At 36.9% G+C, this 24,019-nt stretch overlaps 2 protein-coding genes across 5 annotated transcripts in view; one reads left to right on the forward strand and one right to left on the reverse strand.

The window, feature by feature from the left end:
- LOC109567901 (ankyrin repeat domain-containing protein 26-like) overlaps nt 1-24,019 on the forward strand; it is a 117,979-nt gene that overhangs the window by 85,832 nt on the left and 8,128 nt on the right. The window contains exons 16-22 of the mRNA XM_070802004.1: nt 8,255-8,373; nt 9,708-9,878; nt 11,669-11,697; nt 12,083-12,213; nt 14,737-15,687; nt 17,307-17,459; nt 21,523-21,616. Of these exons, the coding sequence (XP_070658105.1) occupies nt 8,255-8,373; nt 9,708-9,878; nt 11,669-11,697; nt 12,083-12,213; nt 14,737-15,474 (1,188 nt within the window). The 3' untranslated portion in view covers nt 15,475-15,687; nt 17,307-17,459; nt 21,523-21,616. The remainder of the gene's footprint in view (nt 1-8,254; nt 8,374-9,707; nt 9,879-11,668; nt 11,698-12,082; nt 12,214-14,736; nt 15,688-17,306; nt 17,460-21,522; nt 21,617-24,019) is intronic.
- LOC109568002 (uncharacterized) overlaps nt 1-24,019 on the reverse strand; it is a 62,312-nt gene that overhangs the window by 13,093 nt on the left and 25,200 nt on the right. The gene's annotated exons all lie outside the window — the stretch shown is intronic.

Below are 24,019 nucleotides of genomic sequence, written 5' to 3' on the forward strand. Positions count from 1 at the left end.
TGCTGAATAACCAACAAATCACAGAAGAAATCAAAATATGCATAGAAACGAATGAAAATAAAAACACAACAACCCAAAACCTGTGGGACACTGTAAAAGCAGTGCTAAGGGGAAGGTTCATAGCAATACAGGCATACCTCAACAAACAAGAAAAAAGTCAAGTAAATAACCTAACTCTACACCTCAAGCAACTAGAAAAGGAAGACATGAAGAACCCCAGGATTAGTAGAAGGAAAGAAATCTTAAAAATTAGAGCAGAAATAAATGTAAAAGAAACAAAAGACACCATAGCAAAAATCAACAAAGCCAAAAGCTGGTTATTTGAGAGGATAAATAAAATTGACAAACCATTAGCCAGACTCATCAAGAAACAAAGGGAGAAAAATCAAATCAATAAAATTAGAAATGAAAATGGAGAGATCACAACAGACAACACAGAAATACAAAGGATCACAAGAGACTACTATCAGCAATTATATGCCAATAAAATGGACAACATGGAAGAAATTGACAAATTCTTAGAAAAGTACAACTTTCCAAAACTGAACCAGGAAGAAATAGAAAATCTTAACAGACCCATCACAAGCCCGGAAATCAAAACTGTAATCAGAAATCTTCCAGCAAACAAAAGCCCAGGACCAGACGGCTTCAGAGCTGAATTCTACCAAAAATTTAGACACGAGCCAACACCTATCCTGCTCAAACTCTTCCAGAAAATTGCAGAGGAAGGTAAACTTCCAAACTCATTCTATGAGGCCACCATCACCCTAATACCAAAACCTGACAAAGATGCCACAAAAAAAGAAAACTACAGGCCAATATCACTGATGAACATAGATGCAAAAATCCCTAACAAAATTCTAGCAATCAGAATCCAACAGCACATTAAAAAGATCATACATCATGACCAAATGGGCTTTATTCCAGGGATGCAAGGGTTCTTCAATAACTGCAAATCAATCAATGTAATACACCACATTAACAAATTGAAAGTGGTCAACCACTTTTAAAAGAGTGAAACTAGAACAGTTTCTAACACCATACACAAAAATAAACTCAAAATGGATTAAAGATCTCAATGTAAGACCAGAAACTATAAAACTCCTAGAGGAGAAGATAGGCAAAACACTCTCTGACATAAATCACAGCAGGATCCTCTATGATCCACCTCCCAGAATATTGGAAATAAAAGTAAAAATAAACAAATGGGACCTAATTAAAATTAAAAGCTTCTGCACAACAAAGGAAACCATAAGCAAGGTGAAAAGACAGCCTTCAGAATGGGAGAAAATAATAGCAAATGAAGCAACTGACAAAGAATTAATCTCAAAAATGTACAAGCAACTCCTGCAGCTCAATTCCAGGAAAATAAACGACTCAGTCAAAAAATGGGCCAAAGATCTAAACAGGCATTTCTCCAAAGAAGACATACAGATGGCTAACAAACATGAAAAGATGCTCAACATCACTCATTATCAGAGAAATGCAAATCAAAACCACAATGAGGTACCATTTCACGCCAGTCAGAATGGCTGCGGTCCAGAAGTCTACAAGCAATAAATGCTGGAAAGGGTGTGGAGAAAAGGGAGCCCTCTTACACTGTTGGTGGGAGTGCAAACCAGTACAGCCACTATGGAGAACAGTGTGGAGATTCCTTAAAAAATTGGAAATAGAACTGGGACCCAGCAATCCCACTACTGGGCATACACATCGAGAAAACCAGAATTGAAAGAGACACGTGTACCCCAATGTTCATCGCAGCACTGTTTATAATAGCCAGGACATGGAGCAACCTAGATGTCCATCAGCAGACGAATGGATAAGAAAGCTGTAGTACATATACACAATGGAGTATTACTCAGCCATTAAAAAGAATACATTTGAATCAGTTCTAATGAGGTGGATGAAATTGGAGCCTATTATAAAGAGTGAAGTAAGCCAGAAAGAAAAACACCAATACAGTATACTAATGCATATATATGGAATTTAGAAAGATGGTAACAATAACCCTGTATGTAAGACAGCAAAAGAGACAAAGATGTATAGAACAGTCTTTTGGACTCTGTGGGAGAGGGCGAGGGTGGGATGATTTGGGAGAATGGCATAGAAACATGTATAATATCATATGTGAAACAAATCACCAGTCCAGGTTCAATGCATGATACAGGATGCTCGGAGCTGGTGCACTGGGATGACCCAGAGGGATGGCATGGGGAGGGAGGTGGGAGGGGGGTTCAGGATGGGAACACGTGTATACCCATGGTGGATTCATGTTGATGTATGGCAAAACCAATACAATATTGTAAAGTAATTAGCCTCCAATTAAAATAAATAAATTTTAAAAAGATGAATATGAGACAGAATGAAGGTCAAGATGAAACATTATTTAACAAACACAACAGAAATAGTGGGGGTAAGTCAGAGGAGGTGCTCTATATTATAAATATGAGATAATTATTTCAAATTCAACTTAGGAAAAAGTGAGGTTGTGAAAACTCAATACTTATATGCTTCTGAATGACATATAGCTGATTTTTATGAAGACCTGAAAGAAAATTTGATACCTAGCTTTTTTGGTGGTTGTTTTTGAGGTTGGTGGTTGTTTTTGTTTTTTTCTTTAAAGTGTAGTCATAAACTAACAATACTGTGTTAGTTTCAGGTGTATAGCAATGTGACCTGGTTACACTTGTATATGTATATATCTATACTGAATATAGTTCCCTCTGGAAGTTCATTTCAATTTGAAGTGATTTCTCTTTTTTAAAAAATTCTCACTTTGAAATTAATCAAGTGATGTCTTCTATTTAATCTAGCAAAACTTTCATTCATAGGCAATTCTAGATGAGCTGTATTTTAGGCCTTAGCAGATATATTGTGAATTAAGAATTTGTGGCCCTTCTGTTTCTTGCGGTTACTAACTTACTGTTTGATACGTACTGAATGTACTTAACTAATTTATCTTACTGTTTGGTATAATCTTGGTGGAGGTTTTGAATCTTTTTGAAAATAAAGAGGAAATAAGCATTTTATCTTGTCCTTTACTAAAATTATAATTTATAATTATGTAAATGAGATTCTTAAACTCTCTTTATGACATGAGAAAATTTTAAGCTGCAACAGTCTTAAAGAAAAAAATGTAGAACTCCACCCCGCCCCACCCCCAGAGAGATTCTGATTTATCTTTTCCTAATATCTGCAAGTCACACACATTGAATGAATGAAATCACAATTCATGATTTTTTTCTTATGTAGACTACTTGTTACAAAATTATAAGGAAAGAATTACCAACAGAGTTTATAAAATTATCTCAGAAAGATAATTTTTTACTTTAAAAATATCTCTAGTAATATGTATATTCCATTTTAAGAATTTTATTAAAGAATAAAATTTTAACAAGTTTATTTTTAAGAAGTATTTTTTTAAGTTAAGAAGTTATTTTTAAGTTTTATTTTTAAGAAACTTTATTAGCTTCAGTATTTATAGGTGTTAAATTAGCATGTCAGTTCTTTGTTATACATGTTAAACTAAAATGCAAATTCTTCCATATCTAAAACTCAGTCGTTGTGGTTACTTGATTTTTTCAGCTCATTTGTTCTTTCCTGATGTGAATATTGAATTCTGCTGGATAATCATAGATGTATTTGAAAACTTTTAAATCTCCAACTTGGATAATCATAGTTTTACTACTTTTTTTATATCTAGATTGTTCCTTCAACCTTTACCTGCCATTGAAGAGGGCATAGAAAGAAAATTATTAGAGCCGTTATGTGCTGTTTACAGGAAAAAAAGAAGAAAATGATGAAATTTTCAAATGAGGTTTTTAGAAAATGTATTTATTTTTTAATTGAAGGATAATCACTTTACAGAATTTTGTTGTTTTCTGTCAAACATCAACAAGAATCAGCCATAGGTACACCCATGTCCCCTCCCTCCCAAACCCTCCTCCCATCTCCCTCCCCATCCCACTTTTCTAGATTGTCACAGAGTCCCTTTCTGAGTTCCCTGAGTCATACAACAAATTCCCATTGGCTATCTATTTTACATAAGGAATTGTAAGTTTCCATGTTACTCTTTCCATCCATCTCACCCTCTCCCCACTTCCCCTCCCCCCATGTCCATAAGTCTGTTCTCTATATCTGTTTCTCCATTGCTGCCCTGCAAATAAATTCGTCAGTACCACTGTAGATTCAGAATCTTTGTAGATTCCATGTATATGCGAATAGTGTATGATATTTATATTTCTCTTTCTGACTTGCTTCACTCTGGAGAATAGGCTCTAGGTTTGTCAACCTCATTAGAACTGACTCAAAAGTGTTTCTCTTTATGGCTGAGTAATAGTCCATTGTATACATTGTTCTAGTTCTATGAAAAATGCCATTGGTAATTTGAAAGTGATCACACTGAATCTGTAGATTGCATTTGGTAATATAGTCATTTTCACACTATTAATTCTTCCTACCCAGGAATATGGAATATCTCTCCACCTGTTTATGTCGTCTTTCTTTTCTTTCCTCGGTGTCTTAGAATTTTCCATATACAGGTCTTTTGTCTCCTTAGGTAGGTTTATTACCAGATATGTTATTCTTTGTGTTGCAGTGGCGAATGGGATTGGCTCCTTAATTTCACTTTCTGATTTTTCATTGTTAGTATATAGGAATTCAAGTGATTTCTGTGTATTGACCTTGTATCATACAACTTTGTTAAATTCATTGTTTAGCTTTACTAGAAAATAGATAGTTTCTTTTGGGTTTTCTATGTGTAGTATCATTTCATTTGCAAAAGAGAGAGTTTTACTTCTTCTTTTCAGATCTGGATTCTTTTTATTTCTTTTTCTTCACTGATTGCCATAGCTAGGACTTCCAAAACCATGCTGAATAACTGTGATGAGAATGGACAACTTTGTCTTGTTCCTGATCTTAGAGGGAATGCTTTTCATTTTTCCTCATTGAGAATAATGTTTGCTGTGGGTTTATTCTATACGGCCTTTACTATGTTGACGAAGGTTCCTCCTGTGTCTATTTTTTGAAGCGTTTTTGTCATAAGCAGGTGCTGAATTGTGTCAAAGGCTTTCTGCCTCTATTGAGATGATCATATGGTTCTTATTTTTCAATTTGTTAAGATGGTGCATCACATTGAAATTGGTTTGTGTATATTGAAGAATCCTTGCATCCCTGGCATAAACCCGAATTGATCATGGTATATGAGCTATTGAATATGTTGTTGAATTGTGTTTGCTAGAATTTTGTTGAGGATTTTTACATCTGTGTTTGTCAGTGATATTGGCCTGTAATTTTCTTTTTTGTGTTGTCTCTGCCTGGTTTTGGTATCAAGGTGATTGTGGCCTCATAGAATGAGTTTGGAAGTGTTCCTTCCTCTGCAATTTTTTGGAAGAGTTTCAGAAAAATAGGCATTAGCTCTTCTCTAAATGTTTGATAAAATTCCCCTGTGAAGCCATCTGGCCCTGGGCTTTTGTTTTGGGGAGATTTTGGATAACACTTTCTATTTCAGTGTTTGTAATTGGCTTGTTTGTAATTTTTATTTCTTCCTGATTCAGTTTTGGGAGGTTGAACTTTTCTAAGAATCTGTCCATCTCCTCTCGGTTGTCCCTTTTATTAGCATATTGTTGCTCATAACATTCTCTTATGATCCTTTTCATCTCTGTGTTGTCTGTTGTAACTTCTCCTTTTTCATTTCTAATCTTGTCAATTTGATTTTTCTCCCTTCTGTTCTTGATGAGTCTGGCTAGTGGTTTGTCCATTTTGCTTATCTTCTCAAAGAACCAGTGTTCAGTCTGATTAATCTTTGCTATTGTTTCCTTCATTCTCTTTTTGATTTATTTCTGCTCTGATCTGTATGATTTCTTTCCTTCTGCTGACTTTGGGGAGTTCTGGTTCTTTTTCTAGCTGCTTTAAATGTAGAGTGTTGCCTGTTCAAAGTTTTTCTTGTCCTGGAGGTAGGATTGTGCTGCCATCAACTTCTCTCTTAGAAGTGCTTTTATTGAATCTCATAGGTTTTGGGTGGTCATGTTTTTGTTGTCATTTGTTTCTAGGAATCTTTTGATTTCCCTTCTTATTTCTTCAATAACCTTTTCGTTATTTAGTAATGAATTGTTTAATCTCCCTGAGTTTGTGTTTTTTTACATTTTTCTCCTGTAGTTGATATCTAGTCTCATAGTGTTGTGGTCAGAGAAGATACGTGATATATTTTCAATTTTTTAAATTTACTGAGGCTTGATTCGTGGCTCAAGATGTGGGCTATCCCAGAGAATGTTCCATGTGCAGTTGAGAACAAAGTGTATTCTTCTGCATTTGGATGGAAAGTCCTGAAGATATCAATTAGATCCATTGGGTCTAATGTTTCATTGAAGTTTTGTGTTTCCTTATTGATTCTCTGTTTTGATGATCTGTCCACTGGTGTAAGTGGGGTGTTAAAGTCCCCCACTATGGCTGTGTTGCTGTTGAATTCCCCTCTTATGCCTGTTAGTGTTTGCCTTGTGTATTGAGGTGCTTCTATGTTGGGGGCATAAATATTTCCAATTGTTATATCATCTTCTGGGATTGATCCTTTGATCATTATGTAGTGTCCTTTGTCTGTTATAATATTCTTTATTTTAAAGTCTATTTTGTGTGAAATAAGAGCTGCCACACTGGCTATCTTTTGGTTACCATTCAAATGGAATATCTTTTTCCATCCATTTCCTTTCAGTCTGTATGTGTCTCTAGGTCTGAAGCGGGTCTCTTGTGGCCAGTGTATATTTGGCTCTTGTTTTTGTATTCATTCAGTTATTCTGTATCTTTTGGTTGATGAGTTGAATCCATTTATATTAAAGTAATAATCAATATATATGTTCCTGTTGACATTTTCTTAATTGTTTTGGGTTTGTTTTTGTAGGTCTTTCCTTTCTCTTGTGTTTACTGGCTGCAAATCCCTTTAGTATTTGTTGTAAGACTGGTTTGGTGGTGCTAAATTCTGTTAACTTTTGCTTTGTCTGTAAAGCTTTTGATTTCGCCATCAATTTTGAAAAAGATCTTTTCAAATAGGGTTTTCTATTTCTTTCTTATGTCATAGTAGTACTTTAAAATGCCTCATAATTCCAGCCTCACATAAGCATTTCTCTTCTACAAATTAAAACTTGTCTTTTAAGATCAATTTTAAAACAGAGTCCTCTTGTAGCATCTTGAATTGGTGTTTAACAATTAAACCTTTTCATTAAGCAAAATGCTTATTATGGTAATATGACAGAAATGAGCATTTTCATATATTTAGATGCTGTGAAATTTTTCTTTCTTCAGTAGTAGGTTTTTAAACTTGCTTGCTCTTTTGTGTAAGACAAAAAAAGAAAAAAATGTAGCTATTCTCCTTTAAAGAAAAAGGAGAATGAACCCTACTCCAACTAATGAATTAAATTACTTTGCCAAAGTCACGCTTTTAACTTACCTGATTCATTTGAGGAATTCATTTGGTAATTTTATCAGATTCAAGAGTACAGAATTGTATCATCTCTTTTGGTGCCATAAAATGTTAGGGAATGCCACTTTAGGGGCTTTGAACAACTCATTTAACCTTTTTTTTTTATTTTAAAGCTGTTATTGGTAAATAGTGGGGCAAAGGTAGATAGTTATTTCTATACCCTCTAGCTATAAAATTTGATGGTTACTGAATGTGGAATTGGGAAGCATTACTTATATTCCAGAATTCCACACTAACACCTCCTCAGTTTCATTCTGCTCCTTGTGTTTTGGTAAACTTTGGTTTATATATTTCAGTGAACACCATCAGGGTTTTGCTATCTCCTGGATCCAAATGAAAAAAGAATTAGAAAAGGCAGTGGGGAAAGAATAGCTTTAGTGCAGAAAGAAGAAAGTTTCCTTTCTGTCTCTGAGGCACTAAGGTGTCACATCCTCTACATCTGACTGTTTAATGGAAAATCCAGGTGGTAAAGACCGAAGAGGACAGATGTTGTGTGTTTTTATTTCTCTATCTCTGCCAGTCAGATGGGGAAGACTGGATGTGAATAATTGTATCTTATTAAAAAAGGCTTTCTTGAAATTTTGGGAATTTTGTTTCTTTCCCTCAGAAAGAAGCACATTTTACAAAAATTTCAGTGACTTGTAAGTGATAAAATTTATGTAAGCACAAATATATTTTTATCACTTAAAATCAGGGCCAATACTGAGTCAAATAATAAATTGAAAACAGAGTCTCTAGAATTAAGTAATAGCAATTATTCTTAGTGTCAAACTTTCATTAGAGGTTGAAGAAGAAAAGAAGCACAAAGATGCTGCTGATGAGAGTCGACTGATTGAGCAGAGAAAGAGTGGAGGAAATAACAAGCAGGCGTTTCCTGCTATGGAGAATAAAGGTTCTCATAGGTAAGCCTATATCAAAATTTAACAGTAGGTCATTTGTTACTTTCCTGTAAAATCATTTCTAACTTGAGCTAATGTTTGTGATTTATGAATTTTATATTTCACTAGGGATATAGTTATTTTGAATACTCTTGTCCTTTAGCCTCAATACTAGAGTTCCTTTGTTAACATACCACCGTGTTACAGTATTAGAGTATTCTGGAGTTGACTGCATACTTGCCTTAACCAGTGTGTTGTAAAGTTAAATTTATGTCACTAATGAGCATCCTTTCATTTCAGTCTGAGGGCTTCTCTCAGCGTTTCTCATGAGGCGGGACTAGTGGTGATGAACTCCCTCAGGTTTGCTTTGTCTGGGAAAGTTTTTATTTCTCCTTCATTTCTGAAAGACACCTTTTCTGGATAGAGTACTCTTGGTTGGCAGTTTTATTCTCCTAGCACTTTGAGTATGTCCATGGATGGAGCCAGATTGCTGTTGGTGGCGGGAGAGCCGATGAGGCACCTGCCTTTCATCCATGATGCTGATGTCACCCATGTGGGTGGTTTACAAGTAAACCGACCCCGCCCCGCCTAAATTTGATTTCTTCTTTCATGGTGAATGTGCCACATGTCATTTTAAAAATCATCTAAATAAGTGTTACCTTTTTCTTTGAGCGTGGGCTCCAGGGTGCTGGCTTCAGTGGTTGTGGAGCACAGGATTCATTGCTCTGTGGCATGTGCTATCTTCCCTGACCAGGGATCGGACCTGTGCCCCCTGCATCAGCAGGCAGATTCCTAAGCACTGGAGTACCAGGGAAATTCCTAAATTAAACATTACTGTATTTAAAAGCAAAACAAAAAAATATAGTGTAAATCTAATTATGACTCCCATGTCTAAGAGTCGTGGTGTTTAGGCAGTGGACTCCAGGTTTTCAGTGTAACCCTTGAGGTTCTTCCCAGTGTCTTTCCAGAGCATCTCTCTACTTTCTTCCATGTATTTTGTACTTTTCCTTCCAGGTTCCTAGGAAACAACCTAGATGCCGTGTGCCTGATCTGTGTACTCACATTCTAATCTCCCAGTAGAATGATTTCTCGCTTTTCTCTTCCTTTTGACCTTCTGTCTTCACTTCTTCTGCAAATCCTTCCTTATTTCACTTATCACTTTCATATGCCAACTCTTACATATCATATTGTACCATAATTATATATCTCTGTTTGAAGGAAGAATTTGTTTTCTTGCATATGGTTGGTACTTCATATGACTTAATATGGGTAAGAGTTGGAATTTTACAAGAATTGGTTTTTTATTCTTTATTAGTCGAATTATTTGAAAACATTGGCTTTTTTTGGACTTTTTAAAGTAGCGATCCTGGTGTGCACAGAAAGGGAGTAAAGAAAAAGAATGATGACAAATGGACACCGGAAGAACGTGTGATTGCACCAATATTTGAAAAGACCGATTCACTGACTGGTGGCCTGCTGCATGTGAATGATGACAGCATTTTAAGGGAAGTGGATCAAGATGATGGCAGGTAACATGGACAAATTCTTTATTTCTAGGGGAAGAAATATTAGCACTGAATACTTCTTCTGGAAATAGAGCAGCATAATATAGTATACAGGCCAAGAGAAGAGAATCCTCAACTCTACTGGATGAACACTGCAGAAAGGTTAAGGAGAGGATTCGTGGCTTTGGCCAGAAGTCATTTCAGTAAATAGTCCACTTGGAAGCTGGACTGTAGTGAATACACATAAACAGCTCCGTAGGGAATACTTACTGGGACAGGCAATGGAGACCTGGATGGTAACTGAAGAGGAATGTGGAGTTCAAAAGAGTTTCTTGTTTTATGTTAAGAGGGGAGCTTGTAGAGTGTGTATGCTCTTGGAAATGAGCCAGAGGAGGAAGTGTTTCCTGAGTTTAATCTTATTTGCATTTCCAAATTAGAAAGCTTATTGATTGTATGACATTATCTTTAAACTATTACAATGAGTTAATTGTACATTATTATTATTATACATTATTATTATGTACATATGTACTTCTGTTCATATGTAGATTTTGGTAAGGCCTTGTTCATTGGCTCTGAAGCATAATTTTCTTATGTAAATGAATACGTAGATGATTACTTAATTCTATAATACATAGATTTTTAAAAAATTATATAATCATGATTTACAAATACTTAGGTTATACTGAATAGGATTTAATCATTCCTTGATGATTCTAGTTGATAGTATCATCGTGGGTAGCTATGATTTTGTAAGGTGCTCTGAAACATCACATCATATTAACTTCATAGTTGTTTATAGCTTCCAGGGAAAAGGGGAGGATTTTGTTTATTTTCAATAGAAACAATTAACAATCTTTTACAGTTTATTACTTTGGATGATAAAGATCTAAATGACAAAACCATGCTTCCTGTACTAAAAGTTTCATTAACACATATTATGTGCTCAATAAGTGTATGTCAGATGCATAAAGAAACAGCAGAATGGTTGAATGAATGTGTATTGATGAATTTCTTTACAAAAAACAAATCTTTATTGAAGTAGATTTCCAATATTGCCTACATCTACAGTCTTTTTGTTTTGTTAGAAATATGTTTTAAGATTCAGAATTATCATTTGTAGTTATAGCTAGACATGAAATAATTCTATAGATTCATTTGGTATCATATTACTTAAAAAGACTTTTCAATATCAATTTCTCAGCATATTTTGGAACAGCAGTGTTCAGGCCAGATTTCCTGGGTTTGAATTCTAGGCTGTTGGTGAACTGCTGTGTGGTCCTGGGCAAGTTCTTCAGCCTTTCTTTGCTCCATTTCTTCCTAACTAAAGGATCTAATATATTACCTGTCTCCCAGAATGATCGCGAGGATTAAAACGCCTTTAAGACGTGTCAAATGCTTGTAATAATGCATAGCCATTGCATAATAAGCCCTCAAAAAGCTAATATCATGGTGATAAAAAATGGGTTTCTTTCTTATAAGGACTTAGGGAATACTTCCGAAATAGGTTTTATTGCCATAAAAGTTAGTTCTTATTAAAAATGACAACTGCAAAAAACCCTGGTATACTGCTTCTATCACATAACGCAAGTAGTGTTAGGTTTTTCCTTTTCCTTTGATCTAAATTTAATGTTTTATTAATATTACAGGTGTATTTTATTTGTCCTTTAATGCTACTCTTTTTTGTTGTTTCATCCTTTTATAGAAATTACTTATGAATGCAAAGATGTTATATAAAAAACAAACATTTAGGTATTGTTTATATTTTCAAGTTATTAAATTTTAGCCTGAAAAGAATCATTTGTTTTTTTTAGGCCTGCAAGGAAAACAGCATATGAAAAGAAGAAGGTATAGTAAAAATATATATATATTATCCTCTAAAAAATACTTTGTAAAAGGAATAGTGGCAAAATAGAAAATCTTCCTTTGCTGGAGACATTTACTTTGAAAACATAATTTAGAAACTCTGTTGATAAAGTTATCCTGTTGATAAAAACCTGTTCTTTTAAGAAGCCTCTGCTTTTGCTTTGATGAAGATATTTATCACCTTTGTACACTTGGTATATTTTATACATATTTTGAGGACTTTGTGAACCAGTATTTTTTATGTGTAGGTCAAAGAACAAATTAATTACGTGAACGACCTTGATAACCTAACTCAATCATCTGAAACTGCTTCTGAGGATGGCGACATGCTTTACTCTAAAAATTCCCTGTTGCCATCTGGCAGGTGGCTGAGGGTCGTGGACCCCCTCCCTCTGTGCCCGTCAGCCCTCCAGGCCACCTGCCCCATGAACAGCTCAGAGCTGGCTCCACTTTCCCAGCTGGGTTCTCCCTCACAGTAGAGTCCTCAAGGAAGGTGTGTTTAACTGGCATCCTCAAGAGATGCAGGAATGCTCCCTGTGGATTTTTTCCAGCAGTTGGTAGAAACCAAACACTCTTGAAGTTGATTGTCCTTCATTCTGCAGAGCTCCCAAGTGGCATCTCAGAGCAGAGGAATTCACTCCCCCACCCAATGTCCCTCTCAAACACGGACCGGGTCCCATCCCCGAGGTCCTAGCAGCAGATCTCCCACAACGAAAAGCTCTCAGGAAGAGCTCGGGAAAGTAGTATTTGTAATTCAAATCCATTGGTCTACAGCAGTCAGGTAGGGACACACCATGGCCTCATCCAAGGAGAGGCCTTTAATATTTTCCATAGGAATTGATCTCAAAATTGTTGCGACTGTCTTGCAGAACCGGGACCCTGATTGTGGTTTAGGCCAGGACCGTGTGTGCTCCACCAACGACTGCATTACCCGACCAAAAGTCTCTGTGCTCTGGAGCGAGCGTGTCGGTCACTCCATGCACATCATCACCTTCAGTGTCTAAATCAGAGTCTGTTCTTGGCTCCACTGTCATTTTTTTCACTAGTACCCTATCAACGGCCTTTTCATATCATTTACAGTTTTTCAATTAATAAAAACTGAGACATCAGTTGTAAAAATACTTTTGTACACTTTAAAAAGTTGTTTCTTTAGAATAAACTTATAAAAGTCCCCCTCCCACCAAGGAAAAAAAGTAAAAAAACCTCTTGCTACTAACAGTAGCTATTCTGGCATTTGGTCGTGATTTCCCCTCCTTGATAGATGATTTAGGTTAGTTTATCACTTCCACTAAAGGTAAGGAGGAAACTACAGGCAGTTCAGAGACCACACTTTGGAAGTCATTCTTGTACTTGTGAGAAAATGACCCTCTGCTCTGTGTAGTGTCCTGTGTCAGTACAAGGAACTTTTGAAAACTGTGATAGATGTGCCATAGTGTACATTTAGTGATCATTGTTTGTCATTGTATTTCCCCCATCTTAGTGTTTTAAACAGTATGAAGAGAGAATGAAAGTTATTGCAAAGAATCTCATGATTCTCTAAGAAGAGCTCTCTAAATTTTACCTTATTTATCATTAGTGTATATACCATGAATGAAATAGGAGGATTATTTTGTATTGATATGTTTGTACTAGAGAAGTAACTGTGGTTTGATGTAAGAGGACTAACAGAGTCAGAAGACCTGATGAAAAGCCTGCAGCTTACTTATATAATTTTAACGTCTTCCTTTCCAGAATCATTATAGCTAATGAGTTAATTGATGTTTGTAGAAGTGCTTAGTATAGCTGTCAATAGGTATAAGCCTTACAATTGCCTATTAAAATGTTAGAAAGGTAGCATATTCTTAAGAAAATAATTTTTGTATGAAATTTCATCTATTTAAATATATACAGAGCTAAGGCTCTTACTTGAAGTAGCTGTATAGGAGGTATCAGATGCAGTGGTTTTAAAGGTAGTGAGTGGTGTTGTTATGGAATTATAATTGATTTACAATATTGCGTTAGTTTCAGGTATACAGCACAGTGATTCAGACATATATGTATATGTGTTTGTATATTATATAAATGGGGCTTCCCTGCTGGCTCAGACAGTAAAGAATCCACGTGCAATGCAAGAGACCTGGGTTTGATCCTTGGGTCGGGAAGATCCCCTGGAGGAGGAAATGGCAACCCACTCCAGTATTCTTGCCAGGAGAATCACATGGACAGAGGAACCTGGTGGGCTACAGTCCATGGGGTCGCAAAGAGTTGGACATGACGGACTAACACACATACACACACACACACACACACACACACACACACACATATTCCTTTTCAGATTCTGCTTGTAGAATATTAAATGGACTTCCTTATGTTGTACAGTAGATCCTTACTGGTTATTTTATATACACTTGTCTATATATAAAATGGTATATGTTAAACCCAACCTCCTAATTTATCCCTTCCCCTACCCACTTTCCTGTATGGTGAGTAAGTTTGTTTCCTATGTCCGTGGGTCTCTTTCTGTTATGTCATAAGTTCCTTTAGATCCCACACATAAGCAACACGACTGGTCTTTGTCTGACTTACTTCACTGAGTGTGGGCATGTCTAGGTCCATCTTTGTTGCTGCAAGTAGCATTATTTCATTCTTTTTATGGCTTCGTACTCTTCCATTATATAAATATACCACATCAGATACGATTTTTAAGTGTAGTCAGATCTATAAATCTTTTAAGCTTTCTGTGTTTGTTGTAATTCAGAGAAAAGCCTTTCCAGTTCTGAGCTTCTTGAAAAGTCCCATGGGCTTTCTTTTACCTTTTATGGATTCATTGTCTTCAATTAAATTTTTGAACCTTTGGGAATTTCTGCTTGTATAAGGTCTGAGGTTTGTATCGAACCTCATTTTTCCCATTTGGAGATCCACTTGGTGCAGTCTTTTCACTGTATAAACATACAGGTTAGTCTTGCATTTCAGAGGAAATGATGAAATGTCATTTTATTGAGTACTAACTAAAAGTCTCCTTTGTCTCACTTAGGTTTCTGATAGTGGGAGAAAAGCAAAAGGTCTGTTGCGCAAAAACCACATGCAGGATGAAATTGCCACGGCAAGACTAGAAATAGACACAGTGAACAATCAGAACCAGGAAAAAGAAAAGAAATGTTTTGAGGGTATTGAAATTGTAAAAGGAGAGAATGATTATCCTCAAGAGGCAATAAAATTGAATAAGGAAACGTTGACAAAGCCCATATTCCAGCATACTGGCCAGCTTAACATTCCGATAGCTGAAAATACAATGCTAAACCCTGAGCTGGAAAATGCAAAACAAAGCAAACAAAGACTGGAAACAGAAGTGGAATCCTACCGTTCTAGACTGGCTCCTGCCACACATGATCATGATCAAGGTCAGACATCACAGAGAGACCTGGAACTTGCCTCCCAGAAAGCAAAAGATAAGAGGTTACGCTTGCAGGACCAAATGAAGTCCGATATGGCTAACCTGAAAAGTGACAATGAGATGCTTTCCCAGCAACTTTCTAAAGTGAAAAATAAATTCAATCAGCTAAAAATCAAGCTGCATCAGACGACAGATGATCTCAGAGAAAAGACTTTGATGTTAGAACGTGTCCAGAGAGACTTACACGAAGCACAGTGTCAAAAGCAGATTATTGAACACATGTTCAATGAACAAGGCAAAGTGAATGAATACCTTGGAAAGCAGGAATCCTTAGAGGAAAGATTATCTCAACTCCAGAGTGAAAACATGTTGCTCTGACAGCAACTGGATGATGCACAAAACAGAGCCGACAGTAATGAGAAGATAGTTATTAGCATCCAAGACCAGTTTCAGCAGACTTTGAGAAAACTTCAGGCTGAACATGAGGAACAAGGTCTGATGCTGGAGGAACGAAACAAGGAGTTAATCAACAAATGGAAGCATGTAGAAGAGAGAATGTGTCAGTATGAAAATGAGAAAGCAGAAAGAGAAGTAAGTATCCAGAAGGAGAAATAATTCTCAGATTTCCTGAAAGAAAATCCAAAGTGATTCTTAATTCTGGCTAAATGTTGAATCTAGCTGAATATAAAAAATACACGGGCTGTGAATCTATGGTCTCTAAAACAGACTAAAAGCACACCTTGTATCCAGCAAATAAAAATTAGACCCGAGAGATGCTTCACTTTGAGTAGAGACATCGTGTCGCTTATGAAATGTTTAAGAGATTAAATTCTAAATTTTTAATATAGACGGGTATTAGTAATTTACTATTCAGATAATAATTTTAATCTCTATGTAACCACATGTCAGTATCATGATGAAGCAGATAAAAGAAACGCTCAAACCTAAACTGAATATTTTGAAATTAAGCTTCAGTTACATGGATTACCCTGACAGTCAATTCCAGGTTTCCCAGATGCTATTACTTATATATCCTACTTTGGCTTCAGTAGCTTGTCATACCTTTCTGTCATATTTGTTGGTATAATTTTAGTTTTATTCATGTAAATTTGAATTAACTTGGAAAACATTTCAGGCTTGAATCATTTATTCTTATGCCTCTCAACTCTTTAAAGAGTTGTCATTAAATTGAGAATTCATTGACAAGTCATTTAAATACACTTGTCATTAAATCATAATTTGGGACTCAAGTGGTGAGCTTTAACCAAGCTCTTCTTGATTTAAACTTCCCACTGCTATTTATGCTATTTACTTAGAACATTTTTACAAACAATTTGCTCCTAATTCTCATTTTAAGGATCAATTACTGTCATTTGAATACCAGTTTGCCCAATAAAAATGGAGGGGCAGGATTCGTGAGCAGCAGGAATGGAGTGAGTCAGGGAGAGGGTGGTAGGGGCTGTGGTCTGGAGGCAGGTGGAGGCCAGGTTATCGAGGCTCCTTGAAGGCATGGGAGCAACCTCATTTTTTAAATTTCATTATTCTTTTATATTGGAATATAGTTGATTTACAATTTTGCATTAGCTTCAGATGTACAGCAAGTTGATTCAGGTATAGGTGTACATATATCCATTCTTTTTCAGATCCTTTCCCAAGTAGATGCCTGCAGAATATTATGGTTAGCCAAGGGTAAAGGTGGGGAGGAGGGATAAATTAGGAGTTGGGGATTAACACAGACACACGACTAGATATAAAAGAGATAAGCAGCAAGGGAATGGCCTCATTTTCCTTCTGAGGAAGGAATCTATTGGAAAGATCTGAGCACTGGATTGAATATGTGAAGATCTCTGATGTTAATCGAAGCCTCTAATAAAGAAAGAGGAAAAATGTTTCCACAGTGTGGAATTTTCCACTGCTTGTCCCACCTACACACCTGTTTCGTTCTGGACGTGAGGTGGTGAAGCTCTGCAGATTTATCGGGAGGGGCAGGGTGTGGACAGTGGGGCTGCCTCCTTCGTCTGAGGAACTTAATATCAGGAAGGCTGGTGGGGAGCCCTTCTGGGTCTGTAACCACATTCAGGGAGGAGAAAAGAAGGTGAGTTGCTGTCCATGGTGATAGTTTTCAAAGTACATGTGTTGGAGTCATCTGTTACTAACATAGTGTAATAGTAAAGTGATTTGATAAACTCAGTAACAAAGCATCTTATTAGGCAGTTGTGAGACACCTTCAACAAGAACTGACTGACACCTTCAACAAGCAGTCTGAGTTGGCGGAATCCCTGGACGTCATGTCATATCACTGTGCCAAGTTACAAGTTGAGGCACAGGATTTAAAGAGCAACTTACATCAACTCACAAGTCAGGTATGTGTGAAATTGAATGTGTCAACAGTTAATACATAGGATAAAGTGTTTTAGGACGCTCATTTTCATGGACAGCTTTCTTTTTTATTTTCATTACTAGTAATTTACTGTAATTTTATTAATCTTTAAGTGCACTCGTTTCTTAAACTCTGACTTTCATTCTGCCATTTGCATTTTATATATATATATATATATATATATATATTTCGTATATTATATACCCTTAGGAAAATGGAGAATTGTGCATCATTCTTCACACAGGTTGAGAGACTTTTTTTTTCTATTGAACAATATTTTATTTCTTGATCCCTGTATTACCATGATGAGGCAAGCCAGATAAAATCAGAGGATAGTGTTTAATGGAATGTTCCAGAAAATTATCATTTCTCATCTTCACTTTTGTGAATGGCTGTGGAGTTCTGTATATATTTATTTCATGCATTTCAGAATAACTTGTGCAGAAAGTGTATTATACAAACCAGTTGAAGTTAGGCACTGCCTTCTTTTCTTTTAATTTAAGATACATTGTAAAAGCATGGAGGCACTCAGATGGAGTATAACACATACATCGAATATAGAGAATTAAGACATTATCTAGATAGTGCCTTTGGAGTTTTAAAAAGCTATTGAGATATAATTCATGTATCATATAATTCACCCATTCCAAGTGTGTAGATCAGTATCTCTTAGTCTAGAGAGGTGTCACCTGTGACCACAGTCAATTTTAGAGCATTTCCATCAGCCCCCCAAACAAACCCTGCATCCCTTAGCTACCTCCCAAGGTCCCCCCCATCTCCCTCAGCCCCAGGCAACCCCCAGTCTAATATCCGTCTCTGGAGACATGCCTCTTCTGGGTGTTTTACATAAATGGAATCATGCAGTATGCTCCTTTGGGATTAGCTTTTCTCATTTGACCTCATGTTTTTGCGGTTCATCCATGGTATAGCACGGATCAGTTCTTCCATTTCTGTTGACTGTCAAACAATAAACAGTATGTGGCTATATTTATCCATTCATAAGTTGATGGAGATTTGGGTTGTTTCCACTTTGCAACTATTAATAATGCTGCTGTGAACATTGGTTTATACATTTCTGGATGGACATGTTTTTATTTTCCTGTGGTTGGATTTTATCCTGAGTTAACTGGCTGATTTCACCTTTTCTTGGCCTTTGCTCAGACTGTCCTGTCTGCCTTCACAGTTTCTTTTCCTCTTGGGTAGTCCATTTATTCAGACCTGGCGCCCAGTCTCTCCTCCTCCATGGAGCTTTCCTGACTGTCCAGCTCTCATTGAGCCTTTTCTCTTCAGCCCTGTTATGTAGTATGTGAAGAACAATTTAGCCCTTAATTTTGCATTGTTGTCATTTTTTTCATGAGGGAGAATCTTATCTAGGTATACCTTGTTCTAACAGGGAATATTTATGGATATGCACAGCACTTGTCTTGCATAAATGGAAAACAGTTTAGTTTAACAACTGTTAGGACACAATTAAGTACTTCATCCCATGCCAGTTATTTTTTCTTGAAGATGTTTGTATAGTAAAACTTTTATTAAAATGTATTTTAAGCAACTCAATGTAAAATTGAAAGCGCTTAGTCTAATAGAGGAGAATTGTTCAATTAAATGCTCATCTTTCTCCCTGACTCTGGGAGAAAAGTGTAAATTTGCCTTCCTTCATTATGTAGGCAGAAGTGGGATTTACAGATTTCTAGCCTTTCACCAACTGTAAAGTTCTGGGAATAGCTTCGCTGATATCTGTACCTCGTAACCTTAATTTTCTCACCGGAGTACTGGCTAGACATTAACAGTTGTGAGAATGAATTGACTCAGAACTTTGATTTAGCAGTAGAGTTATATTTCCATGGCAGTGACTTCATCCTTCCTCTGTCGGTCGTGTAATGTTCTGTACCACTCCATCCAGGAGGTGCTATTTGCATATTAACCGGTGGTCATTGTCCACTGAGTAGTACAGAGAGGAAGGAAGTTGCAAATTACTGTAAGTGGAGAAAAGTACTAGAGTACTAGTTTGTTAGTGGAGTCAGTGAACATTTTTGAAGTCTGAATGTGTGTGTTCTGGGCCTCATGCTCCCCCTTACTGCCCCTGGCAATGGTATGGAGAGTGAGTTCACTGTGATTGTGTAGAAGACCATTTCCGTTGGCATGCCGTCTGCCTGAAGTATCAGATTGTTTTGCAGATAAAATACAGCGACCGTAATAACGCCAATTACAAAGAGCTCTTAGTATCTGCCACGTCCTCTTCTAAATACATTATGTATGCTGCTGCTGCTAAGTCGCTTCAGTCCTGTCCGACTCTGTGCGACCCCATAGACAGCAGCCCGCTAGGCTCCTCTGTCCCTGGGATTCTCCAGGCAAGAATACTGGAGTGGGTTGCCATTTCCTTCTCCAATGCATGAAAGTGAAAAGTGAAAGTGAAGTCGCTCAGTTGTGCCTGACTCTTAGCAACCCCATGGACTGGAGCCTACCAGGTTCCTCCGTCCATGGGATTTTCCAGGCAAGAGTACTGGAGTGGGATGCCATTGCCTTCTCTGACATTATGTATAGTCCCCAAATGAATCTTCCCAGCATCCCACTGAGGTTGATGCTACCATTATCCCCATTTTATGGATGGAGAAACTGAGATACAGTAAGGTTAAGTAATTTGCCCCAGGACTCACAGCTCAGAACTGATGGAATTGGAACACAGGCCCACGGATTCTGGCTCCCATGTACCTACTGCCTCTCACACTAGTCCCTGAAGCATCTGGTTCTCACCAACAGTAGTGCTAGCTCTCAGAATCGCTGGAAGAGCTGTGGTCATTCACAAATGTGGATGTTTAAAGTGATGGCTGATGTGGAGCTTAGAATAAATAAATATATATATATATGTTTATCGTCAGGTAATTTTCTGTCTTTCCCCATTTGGCCAGTTTATAAATTTGTGTATTTATTTGAGAAAATCTAATTTAAAGCATGAATGATTTTGTGTTTGAGTGCTAAAGGGGAGGTCAGTAATGTACAAAGGGCAGACAGTAAATATTTTCACTTTTTGGACTGTAAGGTATCTATTGTAACAACTCAACTCCGCTGTATGGCAGGAAAGCAGCTGTAAACAATATGCAGATGAAAGAGACAGAAACTGACATTGGCAGATTCACTAGGTCATTAGTAATTAAAACAGTTGTTTTTCTTCCTTTTTTTTTTTTCTTTCTTTTTAGTTGCAAGAAACACAGGATAAAAATGTACAGAGGCCGTGAGATGTGCTGGAAAAACACAGGATCACATCCTAAAGTATGATTTAAAGCAGCACAGAAAACAACTTAAATATAAAGCAGATAAACAGTATAATATGAGAATTAGATCAGTAATGATAATAAAAAACATCATTGTGAAGCTGGGTAACATTTCAGCTTTGAGCTGTTTTGAGATGCATAATTTTCCCCCATTATTTCCATATTTTGCACATTATCCACAAGTGAAAAGTGAAAGTGTTAGTCACTGAGTCGTGTCCGACTCTTTACAACTCCATGGATATAGCCCACCAGGCTCCTCTGTCCATGGAATTCTCCAGGCAAGAATCCTGGAGTGGCTTGCCATTTCCTTGTCCAAGGGATCTTCCTGACTCGGGGATTGAACCTGGGTCTCCTGCATTGTCGGCAGATTCTTTACCGTCTGACACCAGGGAAGCCAATTATCCACAAAACACAACTAGAAAAACAGTGCGGTTGCCAGATCATTTACTTTTCAAAATTCTAACAACCTATGTAATGGAACCTGCAGATGTTTGTTCAGAAACACTGTGGTATTTTAAAAATACCTTTTAAAAGTCCCTGTGAAGGACTGCCGTGACAGTCCACTGGTTAAAACCATGCCTTCCAATGCAGAGGGTTTGATCCCTGGTTGGGGAGCTAAGATCCCATGTGCCTCCCAGCCAAAAAACCAAAACATAAAACAGAAGCAATATGGCAGTAAATCCATAAAGACTTTAAAAATGGTCCACATTCAAAAAAATCTTTAAACAAAAAACCCTATGTGTGAGAATCATTGTTTTAAAATCTGCATTTTAGGCTTGAAATTGAAAATACCGAGTTACAAACTACAGTCAAAAAGCAAGCGGGCAGAATCAAACAGCTTCAGGAAAACCTGTTAAGCATAAGATCGGTAAGTCAACCTCTTAATTTCTGTCATACTGAGGAAGAGTTTTAACTTTTTAATAGTAATATATAAGAATATTTTGGACAATGTGAAAAGTCTCATTGATTAAAAAGTTTATGGTATTTTTACTGATACTGCTTGTTACTAATAGCCTAATTACTCTTTAGAGAAGAAATGGACTGAATTCATAAAATTAATGATTTTTGTAGTAAGATTTTAATTTAAAAGATTGTGACAATCCAGTCCAAAAGCAATATTTTATATAGAAAATATTTTGTGTGTTCATTCCTCTGTCAATGAAATCAGGGTTTTTCCACTTTCTGGCTGTTATTAATAATGCTGCCTTGAACATTGGTACACAAACATCTGTTAGAATCTAGAAATTTGAGTAATGATTTGATTGAGAATTCTGAGTATCTCTTGTAATCCTAACCCTTCTGTGAGATTTTTGAGAATGAATCATTTTTAATATTGTAGCTTATTCTCTTCACCAGGAATGAATACTACGTCTGTATAGACAGTGTTTCTGAAAGAATGCTTTTTCCTTTGTTGGATTTTTTTTTTTTTAAAGAGCTGGGGTATGCATGGGGATTTTTCAAAGATTGCTTTAGTAAGATGATATTTATCCTGGAATATCTTGAACCACTGATGAAAATTATTTTAGAGCATCTTTAGAAAGTAAAATGTAAATATAGCCACACTTTAAAAAAATTTCACTAGCATTTAGTATTTTATGTGTCAGTTCAGTTGCTCAGTCGTGTCCGACTCTGTGACCCCATGGACTGCAGCACACCAGGCTTCTCTGTCCATCACCAACTCCCAGAGCTTGCTCAAACTCATGTACATCGAGTTGGTGATGCCATCCAACCATTTAATCTGTCGTCCCCTTCTCTTCCTGCCTTCAATCACGCCCAGCATCAGGGTCTTTGGCAATGTCTCAATTCTTCACATTGGAGCTACAGCTTCAGCATCAGTCCTTCCAATGAATATTTAGGACTGATTTCCTTTACGATTGACTGGTTTGATCTCCTTGCAGTCCAAGGGCCTCTCAAGAGTCTTCTCCAACACCACAATTCAAAAGAATGAATGCTTTGGTGCTCAGCTTTCTTGATGGTCCAAATTTCACATGCATCCATGACTACTGGAAAAACCATAGCTTTGACTAGACAGACCTTTGTCGGCAAAGTAATGTTTCTGCTTTTTAACATGCTGTCTAGGTTGATCATAGCTTTTCTCCCAAGGAGTGAGGGTCTTTTAGTTTCATGACTGCAGTCACCATCTGCAGTGATTTTGGGCCCAAGAAAATAAAATCTGTCACTGTTTTCATTGTTTCCCCATCTATATGCCATGAAGTGATGGGACTGGATGCCATGATCTTCGTTTTTTGAATGCGGAGTTTTAAGCCAGATTTTTCACTTTCCTCTTTGCCTTTCTTCAAAAAGCCTTTTAGTTCCTCTTTGCTGTCTGCCATAAGGGTGGTGTCATCTGCATATCTGAGGTTATTTATATTACTCCCAGATATCTTGATTCCAGCTTGTACTTCCTCCAGCCTGGCATTTTGCATGATGTACTCTGCATAGAAGTTAAATAAGCAGGTGACAATATACAGCCTTGATGCATCTTTTCCCAATTTGGAACCAGTCCATTGTTCCATGTTTGATTCGAACTGTTGCTTCTTGAGCTACATACAGGTTTCTGAGGAAGCAGGTAAGGTGGTCTGGCATTCCCATCTCTTGAAGAATTTCCACAGTTTGTTATGATCTACACAGTCAAAGGCTTTGACATAGTCAATAAATCAGATGTTTTTCTGTAATTCTCTTGCTTTTTCTATGATTCAACAGACGGATGTTGGCAATTTGACCTCTAGTTCCTCTGCCTTTTCTAAATCCAACTTGTGCATCTGGAAGTTCTCATTTCACGTACTGTTGAAGCCTCACTGGAAGAATTTTGAGCATTACTTTACTAGCATGTGAGATGAGTGCAGTTGTGCAATTGGTTGAACATTCTTTGGCATTGCTTTTGAGATTGGAATGAAAACTGACCTTTTCCAGTCCTGTGTCCACGGCTGAATTTTCCACATTTGCTGGCGTATTGAGTGCACCACTTTCAAAGCATCATCTATAGGATTTGAAATAACTCAATTGGAATTCCATCACCTCCACTAGCTTTATTTGTAGTGACACTTCCTAAGGCCCACTTGACTTTGCAATCCAGGATGTCTGGCTCTAGGTAAGTGATCACACTGTTACGGTTATCTGAGTCATGGAGATCTTTTTTGTATAGTCCTTCTGTGTATTCTTGCCACCTCTTCTTAATATCTTCTGCTTCCGTTAGGTCCAACAATTTCTGTCCTTTAATGTGCCCATCTTTGCGTGAAATGTTCCCTTGGTATCTCAAATTCTCTTGAAT

Source organism: Bos indicus, chromosome 13 (genome assembly GCF_029378745.1).
Source record: "Bos indicus isolate NIAB-ARS_2022 breed Sahiwal x Tharparkar chromosome 13, NIAB-ARS_B.indTharparkar_mat_pri_1.0, whole genome shotgun sequence".
Lineage (NCBI taxonomy): Eukaryota > Metazoa > Chordata > Mammalia > Artiodactyla > Bovidae > Bos > Bos indicus.